This window comes from Hyposmocoma kahamanoa, unplaced genomic scaffold (assembly GCF_003589595.1).
Source record: "Hyposmocoma kahamanoa isolate Upper Pololo Valley unplaced genomic scaffold, ASM358959v1 160, whole genome shotgun sequence".
Classification (NCBI taxonomy): Eukaryota; Metazoa; Arthropoda; class Insecta; order Lepidoptera; family Cosmopterigidae; genus Hyposmocoma; species Hyposmocoma kahamanoa.
The window spans coordinates 6,435,609-6,457,293 of record NW_020653575.1 but is presented as its reverse complement, the minus strand read 5'-3'; the positions used below and the strand labels follow the sequence as shown (position 1 = coordinate 6,457,293).

General features: G+C 36.9%; 1 protein-coding gene across 1 annotated transcript in view; it reads left to right on the top strand.

Moving 5' to 3' along the window:
- The window catches only part of LOC113225469, a 193,273-nt gene that overhangs the window by 113,382 nt on the left and 58,206 nt on the right, over positions 1–21,685 (top strand). Inside the window, exon 4 of the mRNA XM_026457786.1 lies at positions 21,296–21,518. Within this exon, the coding sequence (XP_026313571.1) occupies positions 21,296–21,518 (223 nt within the window). The remainder of the gene's footprint in view (positions 1–21,295; positions 21,519–21,685) is intronic.

Genomic DNA, 21,685 nt, shown 5'->3' with positions numbered 1-21,685 from the left:
GCGCGGACCCGACGTTCATATAATTGTAAGTCAATGGCAACCATGATACCATTTCGCATAAAAGACAGAACTAAATATTTATGAATAAATAAACGTTATTGTATTAAATTAAAGTTAAAATTCTATTATAATGCAGTTGCGCTAGCATGAGCATGACATGAGGTATGTTTGTCAATTGCGTTTTGTTACTACTTAAATTTTCTCATAGAAGCCTAAGGCGTCGTCCTAATTGAACGCGATTACGACTTTTGTTCGTGCGTACCTGCGATCAAACATACAGATTTTTAATAGGTGTTCTAATTGCCTTAACTATAATGTTTGAAAATTTCAAAATTTCAAAATTTCAGATTTAATCTATTCGCGCGAACTTGCTTCGTTCGAATGCACGATCAAACATATTGATGTCGGAATAGGGTGTCGTAATTGATGATCGCGTCGCGTTATCGCAAGTGAACTTCGCGGCCTCACCCATGATCGCGCGATCGCGCGACTATCTATTAGGTAGGACACCCGCTTTTTATCATCGTGCAGTTGCACAGTGATCGCGTCGTCAATTCACGCGATGATCGCGTATTCGCGTTCAATTAGGACAATGCCTTTAGGCTCAGTTTATATTGTGGCGGAACGGAATGGAAGTGAATTTTAGTAACTATATTGTGTACATAGCATAATGAACTGTATGGTCAATTGTGTAAAGTACAAACTAGATGCGAGCCGAAATCTTCCCCGGAATTCTCGCGCATGTTCGTATCTAGTTTGTACGTTACACAATTGACTATAAAGTTCATTATGCTATAATTCACTCCAGGAAATTTTGCAGAACACCCAGACTAGAACCAATTTAGAAAAGTTAGAAAAGTTTGTTGTTAAAATTGGCCCTACGTCGCCCTTGCTCGAAAATGCTTGCGCATGCTCGAGAATGCTCGCTAAACGCTACAAAAATTCGCTTCCATTCCGTTCCGCCGCAATATAAATTGAGCCATAGACTAAGCAGGAATCCGTTACGACACTTTGTTACAATTATTAATACGAAGATCGCACACAAAGCAAAGTTTTTCGATACCAAAAAGTATTGATACTTTTTCCGTGTCCCTAACACGAGCTCAAGAAATAAAATGCCAAATCGAAACTACATTGCTCTAAAAATGTCCATTATTAAACGGCAACAAGAATAGAGATGATAGAAGGGAGAATAACTTCCATGAGTAAAAAGGCGACGAAAGGATGAATCGTAGAGATAACAGAAAGCATTGTCTCCCTGTGTAGTAGATTGAAGCTTTAGTGGCATTACAACTCGTCTGCCAAACGAGGCAATTACGGTTTAATACAAAAGCCTCGTGGAAATTTTCGTGGCCAGAAAGCTGGCAACTACATCCGCCAAAAAATAAGTTTAACTATTCGAAGACGAAACTTTGCCAACCTTCTGGGGCTCTGGGCACTATGCCCCAATCCCGGCTCTCAGTGAAATTTTAACTGCAAAAGTTAAACAGTTTATCACAGGGTTAGCAATTGTTAAGATATTTATTTTCTTTGACAATTATCATTATAATTATTCGATACCATGCTGATTTATAGTTTTGTATTTTTGTTTTAAAATGACATACAGTGAGAAAACTAAATAAACACAAACCCATTGACTTACAATTATATGGACGTCGGGTCCGCGCTAAAAAGTGTCCGCACTTGTAAGGCGCTAAAATCGTATACAGAGCGCCAAACTCCGCTTTAGTCTTCATTTGTTCTACTGACAGCGCGATACTGCGATGACATAACAATTTAAATTTCGAATAGGTTGACTTGGGACATTTTTTTCGTGGTTTTTGTATTAGACCCGTCGTCCATTTATTTGTAAGTCAATGGGAAAACCATTTCTTTTGTGACTTTTTTGAGGTTGACACGTTTGGTTTCGTCTCTGACACAAATACGTGACACGACATTGCTGAGCGGATTTTTTTAAACTTCAAATAAGCAAGTATTTTTTTGTGTATACATTACGCGATTACTCCAGCATTTGTGAACCGATTTCGATGATTCTTTTTTTTGTTGGAAAGTTCGTACCTTGGTATATTAGTCTCATTTTTATTTGAAGAAAATATTCCACCTCTAAGGGTGGCAAACTAGGGGATGATTCCGGTGTCGCGCACTTTCCGGTAGCCGATTTCAATGAAATTGCAAATAAATGTAATGCCACGAACTTATAAGGATTTTTTTTTGTATAAAAATGTTATTGTTGTTCATTTTAATTTTATAAATATCAAGATTAATATATCATTTTTATTTTCACGGTATATTTATCAAGATAATTATCTTATTATATTGAATGATAATTATCACCTCGAGTGCTGGTTAACATCATCAACATCAATCCGTTATAAATGACACTACTAATTACGGGTCTTCTCTAAGAAAAAAGACTCTTTAGGCCCTTGTCCACCACTAAAAATATGTTTAATTTTCCTAACAAATCAACGTTTCGGGCTCTTTATGGATCTCGTGGTTACGGGATCACCAAAAACAAATATACGCGAATTAGTCCCGAAAAAATAGTTTTATTACTTAACAACACATTTTTTTTTTAATAATAAGACTAATTACGTAATACCAATGGTCTTATATCCTTATACCCTTTATAAGATCGTTGCGTAATGCATAAAGACTTTAAAATAACCGATGCGAATGTGGAACGTCATCACTCATCACAAACGAAATCATAATAATAATTTATTTGTTATATTAACAAAGAAAGAAATAACAGTGTTTCATAAGAATTATCGGGATTTTGTAAGTACTAACTCTTTGTTAAATCGAGGCGTAGGCCTATTTACTTAAAGCTAACAAATGAAAAATTCACCAAGACTTGTCTATACGGTTTTAAACCTTTGTCTTTTCCGTAACGGAAAGAATTAGAAAAACATTGGGATTACTGGAATGAAAGTGGAGTTTTAATAATATGGATATAATTTTATGTAAAGATGAACATTTTTTTAACTATGTAAGACTGACTGACTGTCTATTCATAAACCAAACTACTTTTATTGAAATTCAAACAACAACAACAACAGCGAAATGTCTGCTGTTCTACAACTCATGCTCTCCACTATCCGACTTTTTTAAATGCTATTGACAATTAAATATCGTGAATCTTGAGAATAAAAAATACTATGATCGACTGAGTAAGCCCTGGGTGACGCAACGTGTTCGATTTGTGGTAGGACCAATTTGGGAAAGGAATTTTTCTAAATTGCTTCTGGCCTTGTACTCTCGTTCTCCATCCAAAGAAGTAAAAATTTCATTATTTAAAGCATATTACCAAAACTTTTACACAAGCAGCCTGTGGGTGAAGTATACGCAGAGAACCCTGAATACATTAAGGGTGCAATATAACAACGCTTTTAGGATGCTGATGGGGCTGCCGCGACACTGTAGTGCATCCGGCATGTTCACGGAGGCGCACACAGATGGCTTTCATGCCATTATGCGCAAGAAGGCTGCCTCACTCATGATGCGTGTGCGCGGCAGCGCTAATAGCATCCTAGCCGTTGTTGCCAATAGGCTGGACTGCCCCTACCAACTACATTGGGTGCAACTACACGTGCGTAGAGTAGTGGTCTAGACTCACTTCTCACTAAAATTAAGTAATTTTGTATTGTACTAACCATAGCACGTAAGTAAAATTTACTGTATTATTAACATTATTATGGATCATGGTCCGAAATAAATAATTCTATTCTATTCTATTCTATTCCATCCGACATCCACCCGAAACAATTACTCTGAAATAAGTAATATTGGGCCAAATTAAAAAAAACGCATGATGCGAATGCAGCGTCACACTTGACATTATCTTTAAGCAGTAGACTCCTTGTGTTCAAGTTCTCCAAGAACTCCAAGACTTCGTCCACGGAAGTACTGCCACCTTACCTATTTCTGCCGCCAAGCAGTAATGGCAGCGTTCAAAAGTAAAGTACGTAAAGTTCTGAGTGGCAATGCAACAGTTATGGACAGGCGTGCAGCTTACTATAAGGCGCACGACTTGTCCGTTCTGTCACTTGATATTATAAAAAAAGATTGTTTCGGACGGTGAACGATAGCAGACACCTTGGTTTGGATTTTCTTGGTAGTGGTACTCATAGTAACGGGAATTCTGAAGTTTGAGAACGTGTGGAAGAATTTTAACGTGGAAGGCGATATTGGAAGAAGAAGGCCACGAAAAAGATTTTCGTATCAAATTGAGAACGGTTTATCTATGAAAGATTTATCACCCAGTTAGTACCTTTACAGCTACTAGTCCTGGCGAGAGATGTCGCTATTCACTGTATTTTAAATTTTTATTGAATTGATATTCAATTATTTTTGTGAAATTACTCCACTAGTTTGTTGTAATCATTAATACAAAGATCACTCAGAAAAAATCCTACGATCCGGTCGGATTCGAACCGACGTCTTCTTGCATACCGTGACAGACGCTATACCAACTAAGCCACGGAACGAACCAACGGACCCAACGAATTTTTCTATGTCCTTGCGTCGTGTCTTTGTATTTGGTTTTTCAACGACTTTTTAGTCGTAGCGCCATCTATGAGAAATCTATGAAATCTATAAAATTTTAAAATACAGTGAATAGCGACATCTCTCGCCAGGACTAGTAGCTGTAAACGTTCTCGTAGTTAAAAGAGTTAAGGCGTTTTCTCATAGTCCGTTTTGCAGCCCGCGCCGCTCGTTTGCGCAAACGCGCCACACGAACGCACCCGTGCTCGCCCGTGGCGGCCTGTTCAGATCCGGCGGTGGTCGGTAACCCTAGCTCTCGACACATACCAGAATATGAGCCGCCACGTCCACGCCCAGAGACCGCCCGGACTCGTCCGTTTCGCTAACTCATCGAGTTTGACATCACAAGCCGCGGGAACGCACCCTAAAAGAGCTTATATAAAAAGGTTGATGAATATAAGTAAAGCAAGAGAAGTTAGGATAGTGTTTAGTGGTGATTCATAGTCCCTGTCAGCCCCAATGGTAACCTCAAGTCATGAGTATAATGTACCCGTGTATACGTAGGTAATATATATATGTATACTAGAGAACAATATCTGTTCTAGAACACGGCGCTAAAAAATAATTAGCAAGCATCTGAATCACTCCATAAGCGAATCAGCAAAAACTTTTGCACAATATCGAGGTCATTGACACCGATGGTATTTTCGACTCATTAAACATTTGAAACGTAAACAAGTCATAAAAGAAATTCTCAGCAAAAAGACGAACAGAAAATAACGATGGGCCAAGAAATATAGAAACGAAGTTTGTCCATAAACAATATGCGGTTCGTTACGCAATCGAAATTTGAGGAGCAACAACGAGAACATTCGAAGTTTAGAGGATACTTGACGTAATTCCGTCACAAAATGTACTAGATTATGTTTATTTTATCCTTAAACATTGTACATTATTTATACAAAGATGGAGAAAGATATGGTGAGGTGAGTTGGGCACATGGAGCGGATGAATGTAAGCAGAGTGGCGAAAAAGAGGATATGAAAGACTTTTTTAGATCAACTCGAGAATGTTCTTAAAACGAGTAGCAGTATAGTTTCTTGTGAAAGAGTTCTTCCTGGGAACTACTGCATTATCTGTTTCTGCCACCAAGCAGTAATGAGAGCATTACTGCGTTCTGGGTGTAAAGGGTAAGGATGGGACTTGTCAACTCATGTCTCAGGATGACGGGCGCAGTGGCATTTCCCAGATCATTCTGATTTAAAGGTCTGAGTGGCATTGTAATTGTTATGAACAAACATGTTGCTTACCAGGCTTACGACTTGTTCGCCCCGTCATTTAATATCGTAAAAAATGCTGGAGTGCGTGAGAAGATAGAATGGTTTGTATGAAAATATTGATGAGTGTAAGTGAAGCTAGAGGGGATTTCCAGGATCGTGCAAGGTGGTCTGTTTTTTTTTTTATAAATTACGCACACACTCAACATAGCCCCGTACTAGGGAAACCCTATGTCGCGGGTGCCATGGACACGCACATAGACCAAATTACACCCAAACGATACTTTTCACGATAATTTTCTCGGCGCGGGAATCGAACCTGGGACCTCTGCGTGGCAATCCAGCTTGGTAACCGTTCGGCCACCGAGGCAATTAAGTTGTTGCAGGTGGTTCTATTAAGAAGAGTGTTTTTGTTATTATCTAAACAACGTGGCAGGTGATATCTAGTGGCAGACCAAAGCTTCTCAATTAAGAGGTTATCCGTTCGTATCCTCGTTGCGGCATGTAACTTACACACATTTATTGTGAATTTAATAACGGCAAACGAAAAGATCATGATAACAACTGCACATGGAAGTAGGTTCTTGGAAATCGTGTCGAAAGTGGTTTAAAAAAAAAAAAGTTTAAAAGTCGAAAGTTTTCATAGTGAAAGTCTCCAATTCGTAGTATAAAATATTAAATAATTCCTTCATAAAAAAACGACATAATAGAAAAAAAGAGGAAAATAATAATAATGAAAAAAAAGTTAAAACAAATAAACAAAAAAAACGCATGTCAAAAAGGTCTATGACTCAGCATCTGAGGACTATGCTAAATACCTAGCCCTCGCTGATATTCTTGCATGACCTGTCATAAAATAAAACACCACTATTTAAAAAAAAATTAACACAATCAGACACTTAATGAATTAAATTAAATTTGACATATACGCTAATTAGACATGAAATTGAGTAATAATAACAAAATAATTATAAATTTAAATTTCACAATACCAAATATACACAAATACACAGAACACAGCACATGCTACTTCGCAAAGCGTGCGTCCCGAGCTTTTCAAACAACCACAGAAAACATTTTCTTTTTGAATGTTGGCTTAAACCTTCTAAGATCAGACTCGTGCCCAGTAGTGCCCAATGGGACACATAATCAACTGTTTATTATGAACTGACGATGATATTGCTATTGTTAAGAAAACTTAATTACTATATAAACTTTTATTTAACCTTCAAGCCACAAAATAGCCTTGAAATGACACTTCAGTGTCACGGAATACGGGTCAACACCCTCATCCTGAATACCATCCGATATTACAATTAAACAATAAGATAAACAACACCAGAACAGAAAAGAGATATTTGTCTCTGAAGACAATTAAGCAATCTTTTGTTTCAAAGTTAATTTGAGACGTTGTAAATGATCGTTCCGCGTGATACCCCTGTTGTTCAAGATTGACGAAGCTTAATAATTCATGTTCATTTGTCAGTTTGAACCTTTTGATCTTTCATCATGTATCAGAGAACACCGCTGTTAATTTCAGAAAATAAAATCCTATAGATATAGATATTCGTTCACTAGGACACCGTGTCGGCTGCTGTTCAATTGTACCAAACGCACATATGAAACTATTCCTTATAATGGAAATTTATTTCGTGGGCTTGTTCTTTATGGTGACTTACTACCTATTGGCATAAAGCGCTTTGCTTAATTTTTTTTTATTATACATAGTGTGGAGATGAACAAGTCGTACGCCTGGTGGTAAGTGACACGCCTTTAAATCGCACAGATTTGAGGGTCACTACCACCGCGCCAGTCACCCTGAAACGTGGGTTGAAGTTGCCTGCAATTCCACCAGCACCTTTTGCCATTAAAAACCGGAATGAAGTAAATGCTCACGTTACTGCTTGGCGGCAGAACCAGGAAAGGTACTTCCTCCCTGAACGAACTCTTACCCAACTCTTACTAATACTAGTTTCTAAGGCGTACTGGAAGTAAATGGAATGCCCTACCAACTTTTGCGTTTCCGATGGCTACCATTTAGGGCTATTCAATCCCAACAATGTATATTTAACTATATTTTTGGTCGTTTTATGTTATTTTTGTAAACAGCCATATTTATTTACTAATATTATGCTTCTCGAATTTTGTGAAGAAAAACAAAAAATATAATAAAGAAACAAACAACAAAATTCTCAGCTCAGCAGTTGCACTTAAGATATAAATTGAACTCATTATAAGAAGATCGAAAGTCCAAATTTCATCGTTCTGGTACTAATTGGTACAAGGAATTAATTATCTAGTTTTTAACTGCCTCTGTCGCCGAACGGTTACCATGCCGGACTGCCATGCAGAGGTCCCAGGTTCGATTCCCGGGCCGGGAGAACTATTTGCATGGCCTACATTTATTTGTCTCGTGAGTTTGGGTGTAATTTGTAATTGTCTATTTGTGTGTCCATGGCACCCGCGACACAGGGTTTCCCTAGTGCGGGGCTACGTCGAATGTGTGTGTTATTATAGTTTGGGACCAGGTAATGGACATTATTGTTATTCATATTAACATGTTAACTTGTATTTAGCACAGGTTGACGAGTATAAATTTGTCATCGTCTATTCAGTTGTATATAAAACATGACCTTTATTTGATTTTTTCCCTTGGTATAATTTACAGGGTTATTAAAGAAACAACCAGAAAGTGCTCAGCAAAAATACTTTTTGGTCAAAAAATAAAATAAAATTTGTTATGATAAAAATATTTTATTTATAATAGCAACACTGATACTTTTTTCGCTTTGCCAAATAACATTGGCGGCCATTTTCTCTTTTTTCCATTTATTTGTTCAAAAATGGAACGAGCGTTTCGTTTCATCACTATTTAATACGAGTACATTTTTAATGTTGATTGTTATGAATATTATGATGTTTTACTACCATGATATTTATATTTTGTTAAATTGTTTACCTCTGTCGCTGAATATCATATTCGCAAAATATCATGTTCGCTAAACATGATATTCGTAAGACATATGTTCACAAAATATCATTTTTGCAAGATACCACATTCTCGACATATTACATTCTTAAAACACTATATTCGCTAAACACCACATTCGCAAAACACAACATTCTAAGTACAGGTAATAACAGCAGGTCTTACTAACGAGAGACGGAGGGTTAAGTTAGGTTAGGTTTAGACGTGCCCTGTGTAACTGGAAATCAGAAATTGACCTCTTTCGTGCAATTTTTGTGCAGATACGTTAAAATAGTGTATATTAAATACATTTATGGTTATAAAAATCGTTTCCATAAATCCTTTTCTTATTTTTAACCGACTTAAAAAGGAGGAGGTTCTCAATTCGACTGCGTTTTTTTTATATATGTTACGCGATAACTCATCAAAGTTGTGAACCAATTTTGATGATTTTTTTTTGTTAGAAAGAGGATATCTCAGATCCCATTTAAATTTCAAGAAAATATTCCACCTCTAAGGGTGGCAAACTAGGGGATGACTTTTGAGGTCGGTTTTTTATCTATATCTATCTATATATATCTATATTCTATATGTATAATATAGAATATAAATAAAATATTAAGCGGGTTTGTGGAATTTATGTATATGTGTATAATGCATACCTACATACAGGGTGAAGTCGAAATCAATAGCATCCTTTTTCCACTAGTTTGTTATAATTAAGATCGAACACAAAGAAAATTTCTTTCGACTTGACAGGACTCAAACCTGCTTACCATACCAAGGTGACCGTTGCGTACCTAAAATACTAAATTGCTCCTTATGAACGTTATCACAAGCTGTTACAGAAATATCAGTGGTATAACAATGCTCAAACAATGTTCTCTTGCAATAAAATGACAATGGGAACTTTCAGATAACGACCATTGTTCGAACAGAGAAGTAATCAGAATTACTTGAGGGGGTCTGAAGCATTAATTATAATTCTAATGTCAAATATTTTCAAGTCAAATTCCAATAATCATTTATTGTATAGGCAAAATAAATTTACACTTGAAAACGTCACTTTTAAGCTACTGAACGTTTGCTATGATGACATCCCAGAGAAAAACGAGAAACTTAAATGCTATGGAATACACTTTGAATCAACTTTGTGTGGAATCTAGAGCCATGTCATCTTTCTATATATCTTTATCTAACACGTAATCTTCAATTTCGTAATATGACTTTTCAATTAAAATATTTTTAATGTAGGTTTCAAACTTAGGAAACTATAATCTTACTATTTGGTGGAGTCTTATTATGAAAACGTATACAGTTCCCCATAAAAGAGTCGTTTACCTTAGTTAAACGAAATCGTGGTACCATGAGTTTGGACGTAGCTCTAAGGTCAATATTATGGATATCTTTCTTTCTTAATAAAATTATGTACATTTTTACGGGCATACAAAATATTTGAGTAAATGTACTGTGATGCCACAGTCATGACACCAGTCTCCTCAAAGTTTCTTCGCGCCAATTAATCGGTGTTAGTTGATTTTCTTGTAATTCTCTTCATTACCATTATGCCTATATTCTATTATGGTAGGCATGCACCATGAAATTCCAGTTGCTACGCACCTAACAAGCATCTTTCGGCTCCTTCAATCGCATCAGTTTCTTCAGACATATGCTCGTTTGGTCTTGGGAAATCCCCAATCTGTTGTGCCAGCACAACAGCGCGCGACTTCGCGAGAGCGACACCATACGCGACATATTGTTTTTCTCGCATAACGATCCCGTATTCGATCGACCACGGGATCGGTCTCTCTCGGTCATGCTAGATCGAGACATCTAAACTCGGCAGACTTAAGCACGTAAGTAAAAAAAAAAAATTATTTTTATAAACCAACAAAGTTTGTTGTTCCGTTTTGTTTAAAATATGGGAAAATGTAAAAAAGACGCCATTAGAATTTAAATTGAATCAAATGATTTCGACTTGTGCTTTTGTCGATCGATGATTTCAAAGAATAATTTTGGTTTTTACTTTTATGAGCTTTAGGCTCATTTTACATTGCTGCGTAACAGAATAATAAATTATTATAATTTTTTTAAAATTTATATAAACACAATGTAAACGTACAGTAATAACCAAAACGATGAATTGTTAATTTCTTATACTACATACATATTTGATACGCTAGGTTTGCTTTACAAATTAGTTTGCTAATGCTGTCGTAAAAGATGTCAGCATCCTGGACCTCAGCGACCAGACAATTTAGCAACGTGAGCCCAAGTTTTGTGGGCGCGTTGCCAGCACATTGCCGTGTCCCACACTGGGGGGCGCAAACAGTTGATGTCGGCGTCGGCCCGTGCGGACACACCTGTTTGGCACAAACAGATCGACGTTGCTCAGTATACCGGGGTTGTCCACCTTACGTCACAGGAGAAATACATAATGGAGTTTTCCATTATAACATAATGCACTTTATGTCAATTGTGTAACGCATGAACGAGATACGAGCCAAAGAACGGGTTGCGCGTCTTCCGGAGAATTCTCGCGCAGTCTCGGAAATTCCCACAGCTACCGTATCGTATCTAGTTTGTACGTTGCACAAATGGCATAAAGTCCATTATGCAATGTGAATTGTGTCTTAGTCTGCCGACCCTAGCATTATCTAGACCTAACATAAGTTTGGAAGTTGAGAAAAAGCCGTGTTAGCCTAACCGCGAAAATAACCATGCGAAATTTACCATGAGCCTTTCGGTGAAACAAAGCATCGTGACGAAATCTGCGCGTCGAAGATGGCTCTAATCGATGGCAACATTCGGAAAAGTGTGAAGTCTCCAACCCGCATTGAGCCAGCACGGCTATGGTCTAAATCGTCGCCGGAGAGGAGACCCGTGGCCAGTAGTGAGAGTAGTGGGGCATACACAGGGTTATTTGTAAAAGTCTAGCAACCTCGCAGGACTATACTATACTATTACTAACATCATAAACAACAAATTTTATTACATGATTTTTAATAATTCGTTAGATTTTACTTTCATACAAAAATAAATCTTATACTTAAATTGATCGTTCTAAACGGTGATATGATAACTCTGTCCAGGACGGGGGGTCGCGGAGGACGCTTGAGCACGTTTGAATTTACTTTATTACGAAATACAGGTGCAAACAGTGTCAGATAGTACAGCGTCAAGCTTGACACTTAAGATTTAAATCCAACTCTACGCCGTTTACGATAAGAACGGTCCAAAGTACAAAGTGTCAAACTTAACGTGCTCTTGATCCTGTACTACCTGACACTTTTTGCATCTGTATTTCGTAATAAAGTAAGTTCAAACGTGCTCAAGCGCCCTTCGTACGCGATTGTACAACAAAAACTAAGTTTATTATTGGTGATTTTGTTATGTTTTGTAAAAAGTAATTGAACAAAAGTTGTTGTATAAGATGTTAGTGATAGTGATGAACCCTGTGGGTTGACGATAAATATAAGTTTACAATACAACTGTTTGAAGACTACCTAGATCCAGCCCAGGCTTGAAGTATGTATGCCACGCGATATCATGACAATGCCTGGGAAGCGTTTTTGTCGCAACATAATACGCCATGTAGCCTCGATACATAACACCACTGTTTTGCGACTCCTCACACGGGTCTGTGATTGATAACCATTCGCAGAAGTTCATACACTCGCAATGGCTTCTTGTTCGGACCTGTTTCATGCGATTTAAAATTGAGATTAACTTACCTATTTCTGTCGCCAAGCAGTAATGTCAGCGTTACTGTGTTACGGTTTTGAAGGGTAAGGGTGCTGGTGAAATTACATGAGACTTGAGAATGCAACTGTTATAGACAGGCGTGTAGCTTACCACAAGGCGCACGACTATACTATAGAAAAAAAAAGTTTAACCATAAAGCACTAAATACCACATTCGCCAATTTTTGAAACATCTTAAAGCTGATATTTTCAACCGACTTAAAAAAAATAGGAGGTTCTAAAATCGACTATACATTTTTTTGTTACGTGATTGCTATTTGTGAACCGATTATGATGATTCTTTTTTGATGGAAAGAGGGTACCTCAGTATTGATCCCATTAAAATTTCAAGAAAATATTCCACTTCTAAGGGTGGCAAACTAGGGCATTAATCCGGTTTCGCGCACTTTCCGCTAACCGATTGCAATAAAACTCGGCAAATAGATGTAATTCTAATAAAAAAGCCGATATGACAACTTTTGAGGTCTTTTTTTTATAAAGAAGTTATTAATTTTGATGTTAAATAGATGCCAAACAACAATATCTATGCACTAGTCTTTGATGCCAAGGCAATAGAGTTCATTGCGACTACTCCAAAAAGTAATATATTCGTTTACAACTAACCATAATAATTTGAACCATCTCATTAGAACACATGCCAATTCATCCAGTCTCTTCATGCAAGAATTTGGGCTCTTTCGTACCTTGGAAAAGATCCAACCCGGTCGGTTATGAAAGGTTCACAAATAGCTGACGAATGAATGTACGATGGTGCAATTTCTTTTTCATATTTTTGGCAAGCAAATTTGGCTCACTGGCTTGTGAATTGATAAGAGTATTTCTGAAGGGAATTTCGTTCGGGAAAATATTTATATTGGAAATATATATGCTACTGCGCCATTTTGTTTATGTTAAATTCATACGCCGATCTATGTATTTGCACTCGGGATATCTTTAATCTGGGACGACTTCGGTTAAGACTGTGGCCGCTAGATAAAGTGGCCCCTGTACGATTCCCGTTAAGACCAATATAGGAAACGAACTTTTCTAAATTGCTTGTGGTTTGGACGTTTTAGGTAGTGTCCAGGGGCCTATTACTACTAATTTTCTTGAAACCATTAGTCATTGTTTTATTTGCCGGACTGCCACGCAGAGGTCCCAGCTTCGATTCCCGGGCCGGGATAAATATTTGAATCGCCTACATTTAATTCTCTCGTGAATTTGGGTGTAATGTGTCGTTGTCTATTTGTGCGTCTATGGCACCCGCGACACAGAGTTTTCACTAGCTATGTTGAGTGTGTGCGTTATTATTATTATAAAAAAAAGTAAAATCATTGAGACTCCATTGATATTACATTGCAATAAAATTATGATCATATTTGCTATTCTGTTAAAATCTAGTTGCAATGACAGTTGAGTGTCAGTGGGAACGACAGTGAATTCTTGTGAATACACATAAACGATTTAACGTCATCTATCGGCTTCTTACCTACACTAGGTTGACCACTGTTTATGTTATTATGTAAATAGAAGTCTTAACACATTTCTGTTTCTGTTAAACTGCCATGGTTTCAGAAATACAGCTAAACAATTACACAAGACAATAGGTTGTAATATTCTAAACCTTTCTGGCACATTGTATGAGAAAATGACTTGTCAATCCAGTGGTTTTCGTGGTCTGACACTCAATCACTCGTGCGCTCGCGTCTCCGCTTTCGCTTTACGCACACGCAGACGCCGCCTGTGCAAAGTTCAAGAAAACAACTTCCCGGTGATTCATATTTACATTACTGTTCAAATAGCACGACGAAGTGCCAATTGAGTGTCGGTAATAATTTTTTATTTTCTGTTTATAAATAAGACAATGAGATAAGGAAGAATGACGATGACGACATGGACACAGCAGAGCTTCTAGTGAAAGAGTTCGAATGTTAGCATTACTGCATTCCGGTTTTGAAGGGTAAGGGTGCTGGTGAAATTACAGTCACATGGGACTTGTCACAAGTTGACAAGTCTCACGGTGACGGGCGCAGAGGCAGTGCCCTTCAGGGTCAGAACTTTGTGATTTAAACCTGATGTCGTTTATTACAAGGCGCATGATTTGTTCGTCCTATCAGCGTGACTTGGTATCCTGAAAAAAAGCATAAATAATCCTACATCCTTCTAATTTCTTAAATTGTTGTAATATAATAATAATAATAATAATAACGCACATACTCAACATAGCCCCGCACTAGGGAAACCCTGTGTCGCGGGTGCTATGGACACACACATAGACAACCACAAATTACACCCAAACTCACGAGAGAAATAAATGTAGGCCATATAAATATTTCTCCCGGCCCGGGAATCGAACCTGGGACCTCTGCGTGGCAGTCCGGCATGGTAACCGTTCGGCCACGGAGGCAGTCAAAACAAGTAAAAAAAAAGTGTAAACCTGAATAATCACGAGACTAATTAACTGAAATTAACAAAAGTGTAACAACGGTGCTTCACAAGCGGCAACCAACATTTCTAAACTTTCTGCCGACGGATTATTGTTCGAGCTTGTGTAAGCCACGTGTACATAAGAAACTTTGTTCAATGTTAGGAAAAAACCGTGTTTATTCATGACGAGACGAGACGTTACTCGCAATCTTTACGCAAATTACGCACTAAATATTTTATAATCAGCTGTATAAAGAGAGTTGTAAACGACATAGTGTTTAAAGCATGTCTCTCTTTCTGCATAGCGTGTTATAAAACGACGAAGAAAAGGACAGAACTACGTAATAGTCTAAACACGTTACGCGCCACGTGTTAGCCAAATAATAATAAAAAATAAACAAGTGAATCGGAGAGCGCGTCCGTGTCTCGAATAGAGGTCGACCCCTCCCCCCGCCTGCAACCTTGGCCTTTCCCCTCGTTTCGATGAAGGTTACTCAGTAGATATACTATCCTTTGAACGATTGTGAAGTTAAATCATTGATAACTCCTCATATTGTAAGTTCCGCATGTTTTTGCTAGTTCTAAAACGCACGACAGCGACACGATAATGTCGCTTTATCACGAAAGTATTAATCGATTGATCGTATTAGTCTGACTTCATATTGTGCTGCACACAGTATGCTATTCCCGTTCAGTGAATGGACTCTTCGAGACAAACAGCTAGAGGTCAGTTGTTAAACTGAGTTTCCAAACTCTTTAAATTACAACCATTGAAGGTTTATCTGTTTACTATGGAGAGCATGCAGACAATTCAATGGCACGTTACATCTAAGATGGGCAAAACTGCTTATTTTTTTAAACGTTTAAACGTTATGCTTTTTTTTAAAAAGCGTGCTTTTCTAACTTTTCTAAACGCTTTTTCACATAAACGCTTTTTAATTTGAAGCTAACAAAATCGTTTAGAAAAACGTTTAAGCGCATAGACTTGTTAAAAAAAGCTTGCGACGTTGTGTTGATAGCGAAAAGTAAGAGTAGACCATTAAACATATTACGATAAGTAAGCTTATTTGTAGAAAACTAGTTTCATTTTTATATAAAACATAACATTATTATGTTAACAATTTGTTCATTGGCGTTTCAAAGCGTTCAAAAACATAAGTTGTTTAACATTTGTACTTCTTAACCATTGACATGGGAAAAAACTGCTTATTTTTTTAATATTAAAACGTACGTTTAATAAGCGTTCTTGTAAAAGCGCTTTTCAGTTAAACGCTTTTTAGTTTGAAGCTTAAAAAGTCGTTTAGAAAAACGTTTGAGCGCATAGACTTTTATGTTTAAAAAGCTTGCTACGTTATGTTGAATTAATTTGTTTAGGAAACAGATGGCGCTACTTGAAACTTAGGCACTTTGTAAAAAATGAAATTGTTGAGTGTAGAACGGACCAGTGACCAACGCTTACGCATATAATCTCAGTACAGAGTACTAAAAAAACCGACCTCAAAAGTACGTGGAATTACGTCTATTTGCTAAATTTTATTGAAACATCCTTAAATTCGCCACTATACAGGACTTGATACTGGAGATAATAAAAATCGGTTCTCACTACTCAAAGTATATGGAGAGAAAAACCCTTTGAATTGGAGAAATAGCAAAATCAACCATTAAAATAATTGTTACTTAGTAAAATTTAGGTGCTATTTATAAAAATGAATCTTCATGCGTGAACAGCCACCATTAGAGGTGGATGATTTTCTTCAAAATGAAATGGGAATACTATGGAGGTACCCCCTTTCCAACAAAAAAAGAATGCGGAAAATCAGTTCACAACTACCGGAGTTATCGCGTAACATACGTAAAAAAAAACAAAAAAGAAACATACAGTCGAATTGAGAACCTCCTCCTTTTTTGAAGTCGGTTAAAAATGAAAGCGTGCATATGCTCTTATTTTAAAAAGCAAACTTTTTTAAAGTGCTTTTCATTTAAACGCCCACCTCTAGTTACAGCATTGGAAAATAAGTAAGTTACACAATTGACAACAGGAAAGTGAAGTATGTATTTGACATATCGAAGTTATTTACGTTGCGCGCGTCGCACTTTGTTGGTGGCTACGTGCGCCCTAAAGTATCATCGCGTTTTCATTACATTTATTGTTCACCGTATGTTTTTTCCTGTATGTAGGTTACGCGATAATTTTATGAACCGATTTTGATGATTCTTTTTTCGTTTGAAAGAGAGTACTTTCTTAGTGGTCCCATTTAATATTCCACCTCTAAGGGTGGCAAATTGGGGAGTGAATGACTTTTGAGGTCGGTTTTGTAGTACTGTTCGTGCAAGTTGACGTATAGATGAATGTCATACATTTGTATAGTTCCAGGGCATCATCATTGCCTCATTTGCATCATTGATTCGGAAAACGGTTGGACGCCATCTAGCTGCATGTTGCCTAAACTAAATATATTGACCAACGCTTATGTCACAACACATTGATAATTATTAGTGTGTACTCATTGTGGATGGAAAAAAATAAAGGAAAGTAACTGCCTTATCTACGGTTATTCCGTACGTCCCTACCTAAACCAAAAATGTCCACCACAAATGGCAATTTAGTGTTATACCATAATCATAGATAAGTCGATGTCGACATGCAAATATATGTAGCTTGAATGTTGAAACTGTTGTTACTGTGTTTTATGTCTGCAGTGTAGTTTACTGTAATCAAAGTATGATTAATACTAGGCTATTATTACTAGGCAAGTAATGAGCCATTTTAATCAAAATTAAATATAAAGTTATTTACCAATATCATAATATCGTAATCTAGTTACATTCAAAGTTGTATTTAAATTTGAATGGAGCGAACAACGAAGATGGTATTTGATGAAATATTTACATTCGGCATTCCAATAATTTACAACCATTCTTTCTTTGTTTTTTCATTTATAGGTAAACTTTAAAATAATAATAATGAAATAATAAAAACCTCGTAGTGAATTATTTTAAAAACAGAATATCGATAAAATGTCTGCTTACAAGAACAACACTATCTCAAAATAATCGTTATCAACAATCATCAAAATATATTAACAAGCAGGTAATCTAAAGTAACCAAACCAAAATTCGGCAAGACTTATGAATAAACTACTTAAATAAGTCTAATTACATGAGATATTTCAGCTATTGTATGATTTATACGCAGAAAAATATCACATGCCGGTGTAATGTAACGTTCAGTTGATTGCTGCTTGAATGCTGCGCAGCAACGCATTTTTATCAATACTTAATTGTTCTCACTGTCAATATTTTTGTCAATTTCACTAAAATTCATGCGAATAATTCACTAAAACATTTGGCCAAACATTGGTTTTGACATTTGATGTACTGCCCTTTGACAACCGGATACGGATGTCAAAGGGTACTCCAAAAAAGGTAAAATGAGGACAGTTGGCATTTAAGATGACGTTACGTATTTTCGATTCCCGCGTTGGACATAAATCAATGTAGTGCTATCTCTTTTGGCTTACTATGGCACGCAGTAGTTAAACAAAGACAATAAAATGTTTATGTTTTCACCGTCTAAATGCATCATATACATATAACGGCTGATTTATATATGTTAATATTACATGTCCTTTGGTTTCCATAGTCTTAGGAACTTAACTATTATTGGCTATAACAGAATAACAGCGAGGCCATAGATTTAGTATATAGGAGCGACGCTAACGCACTTTGTCATCTTCTATAATATGTCTATAATTCAATCATAAATTTTTTGATTTTTATTTTTGGTACTGTTTTTTCCATTGGAAAAGGCAAAGGCGCTAATGCGCCATACAGCCAATACTGAGAGTAATAAATTCTTTACCAGATCTCCTGAAAAATCAAGAATGTTATCCAATTTTATGTCATTCCGTAAGAAGCACTATCGAAGACAATTAATTTGTGTAATGGAATACAAAAAAGAAGTTTATCCATTTGATTTGTTTGTATATCGTCTGTTTAAAGGTAAAACCACATAAGTGACATTTTCCTTAAAAAGTCTTTAATTTGCATAGCTGAGATAAGAAAATCACTATCTTTCTGCACGTGAAACTCAATAACAAAAAGCTATAAACTTAATAAGAGTTCTATCTGCAGAAAGATGGTGAATTTCTTACAAGTGGTACATAATTTGGAGATTTTTGTGGAAAAGTCACTTATGTGGTTTTTGCTTTTAAGCAGACGATATCATTAGTATATTCCTGTGGTATATTCTATTCGTCTATTGTATATTTTGTTGTTGCAAGACGAGCCTTCTTGTTTATCTTTTACGTCTTTGCAAATCAAACCCTCCAATCAACGTCATTATTTTTTATCTCAACTATGACGTAATTTCCAATCAACTGTCGTCACGCAATTGTCAAGTCCGACACGTTGACAACAACGAGTGAAAATATGTCGCATTTCGCTGTAAAATTGAGCTATTTGCTACGGTTTGGGAAATGTTTTGCAAACGGAAGCGAGGCCACCTGAATGGTCGCAAATTCTGGTACGGATTGACTTTCGTATGTTCACCCAAATTATTGGGACTGTCTACTGAGATTCTTTGTTTTTGTTAGTGTTTACAACAATGTAAGATAAGATAAATTTATTAGGACATAATTTAATCTAATAAATCAGCTGCAATTGCGGAACCGGCAAAGGGCCTGGTCGTTGGTTTGCTTGAAAAAACGAACGTAGTATTGTACGAAAGGTAGCGCTATGGAAACTGGACTAAAATTTTTTTTAAGATTTTTTTATTTTGTTTGTTTTTAGTCTCAGATAGATTCTTGTTTCGGATATATTGACCTAACTTGAATAACCATTTTTTGTTCTTATTAATTTTTCTCCGCAGGCGATATTTTCCAAAGTTGAACAATTTTCATTTACCAAGGCTACAGGACAGAAAAATACGGTCGATTTTTTTTAAATTGGTATAAAAAAACTCAAAAAACATTTAAAACCAAATTTAAAAATTGTTTTACGTATAGTTTCCCTAATGCCCCCTTTCCTACCGTCAGACCCTCATTAATGTTGCTTTTTTAATTACATAATTCTTTCCGTAAAGGTTTAAAACTATACAGCCACTGCTTTCGTAGCCGAACGGTTACCATGCTGCCACGCAGAGGTCCCCGGTTCGATTCTCGGGCCGGGAGAAATAATTGTATGGCTTACATTTATTTCTCCCGTGAGTTTGGGTGTAATTTGTGGTTCTGTCTATGGTGCCCGCGATACAGGGTTTCCTTAGTGCGGGGCGATGAGTTAAGTCTTGGTGAATTTTCCTTTTGTTAGTTTTAGATCAATAGGCATACGCCAAGTTTTGAGTCCAATTGATTTTATATGCATTAAGCCTCGTCTTTGGTAAGTTATAATATCAGAATTAAAAAAGTAGGGTAAATTCAGGGTATAGAGTTCTGATTCCGGGTAAAGTTTCAATTCCGAGAATTCGTCAATTTCAATGATCAGATTATTTGATCTATTTCGATTTAATCCACATCCATTCTAAAGATCTTTTATAGTAGAGCAGGTGACAATATGAATATAAGTTTCAGTAAGGAAGCTTCACAGTGTTGTTTAAAACAAACAAATGGAAAAAACCTTTATTATTATACAATCATAAAGCCTTATAATTAAATGTTAGAAACCTAACAGTGTTGCTATGTTTATACTAAGTAAACGATTACGTATGTACCTTATCTATGTATGCTTGCGTTACGAATTCTCTTTCTTTATAAATAATACTATGTTCTATTCTTTCATCGCGAGGTATATGGCTTGGAGAAAAACTTGACGTTGAAAAGGGTTTCACAGGTTAGCTCACGACGTTTTCAATTCCACATATTGTCTGTAATAACTTGGCGTTGAAATTTGGCAATATACAATGGTTTTATGGTACCTAATATTGTCTTTTACAATGCTCATTGAAATTGTAGGTCGTTGACCGTGCAAGGTCAGATTACAAAAGAAGCATGATCACATCCAAACCAAACACAATGGAAACGTTGGTTCCCATTGGATTTTTTTAAACTTGCAAAGATACCTATGACAGTAGCGACAGAGCTCCTTGTAAAAGAGTTCGTCCAGGGTAGTACTGCCACGTTGACTATTTCTGCCGCCAAGCAGCAATGCGAGCTTTACTGCGTACCGGTTTAGAAGGGTAAGGGTGCTGGTGAAATTACAGGCACTTGGGACTTGCCAACTTATGTCTCAGATCTTTGCGAGTTAAAGCTCTGAGTGGCACTGCAACTGTTATGGATAGGCGTGTCGCTTACCACCAGGCGCACGACTTGTCAATCACATCGCTTGGTATTGTAACAAAAAAAAAAAAGAAAAAAGATTGAAGCAAACAACTGACCAATTCTTATACAATTTTCCAGGGATGGATACGGCCGAGGCGGCGGCAGCGTGGGCGAGTACCGCGGCGGGAGTAGTACACCTCGTATCTCCCTGCTGGGCAACTACCTCCCTCCCCCCGCGCCGCCAGCACACCACCCCCCGCCCGCAGACCCGCCGCCCTATAAGAAGATCCGCATCACACACGACCGGTCCCAGAGTATATCTTCAGTCCCACATCACCACCACCTTAGGGTCGATACGAGGGTAAGCGTCGCTTCTAACTTTTTACCAAAGACGTGATTTGTTGGTGCGGGAAGAATATTCATGCCATGACGTCATTTATTAAACTATTTTATGAAAACATTTTCGTTTTCTTGTTTCTGCTGTTAGATAAAAAGAAACTTACTTATTGTGTTTCAAACCAATCCTTT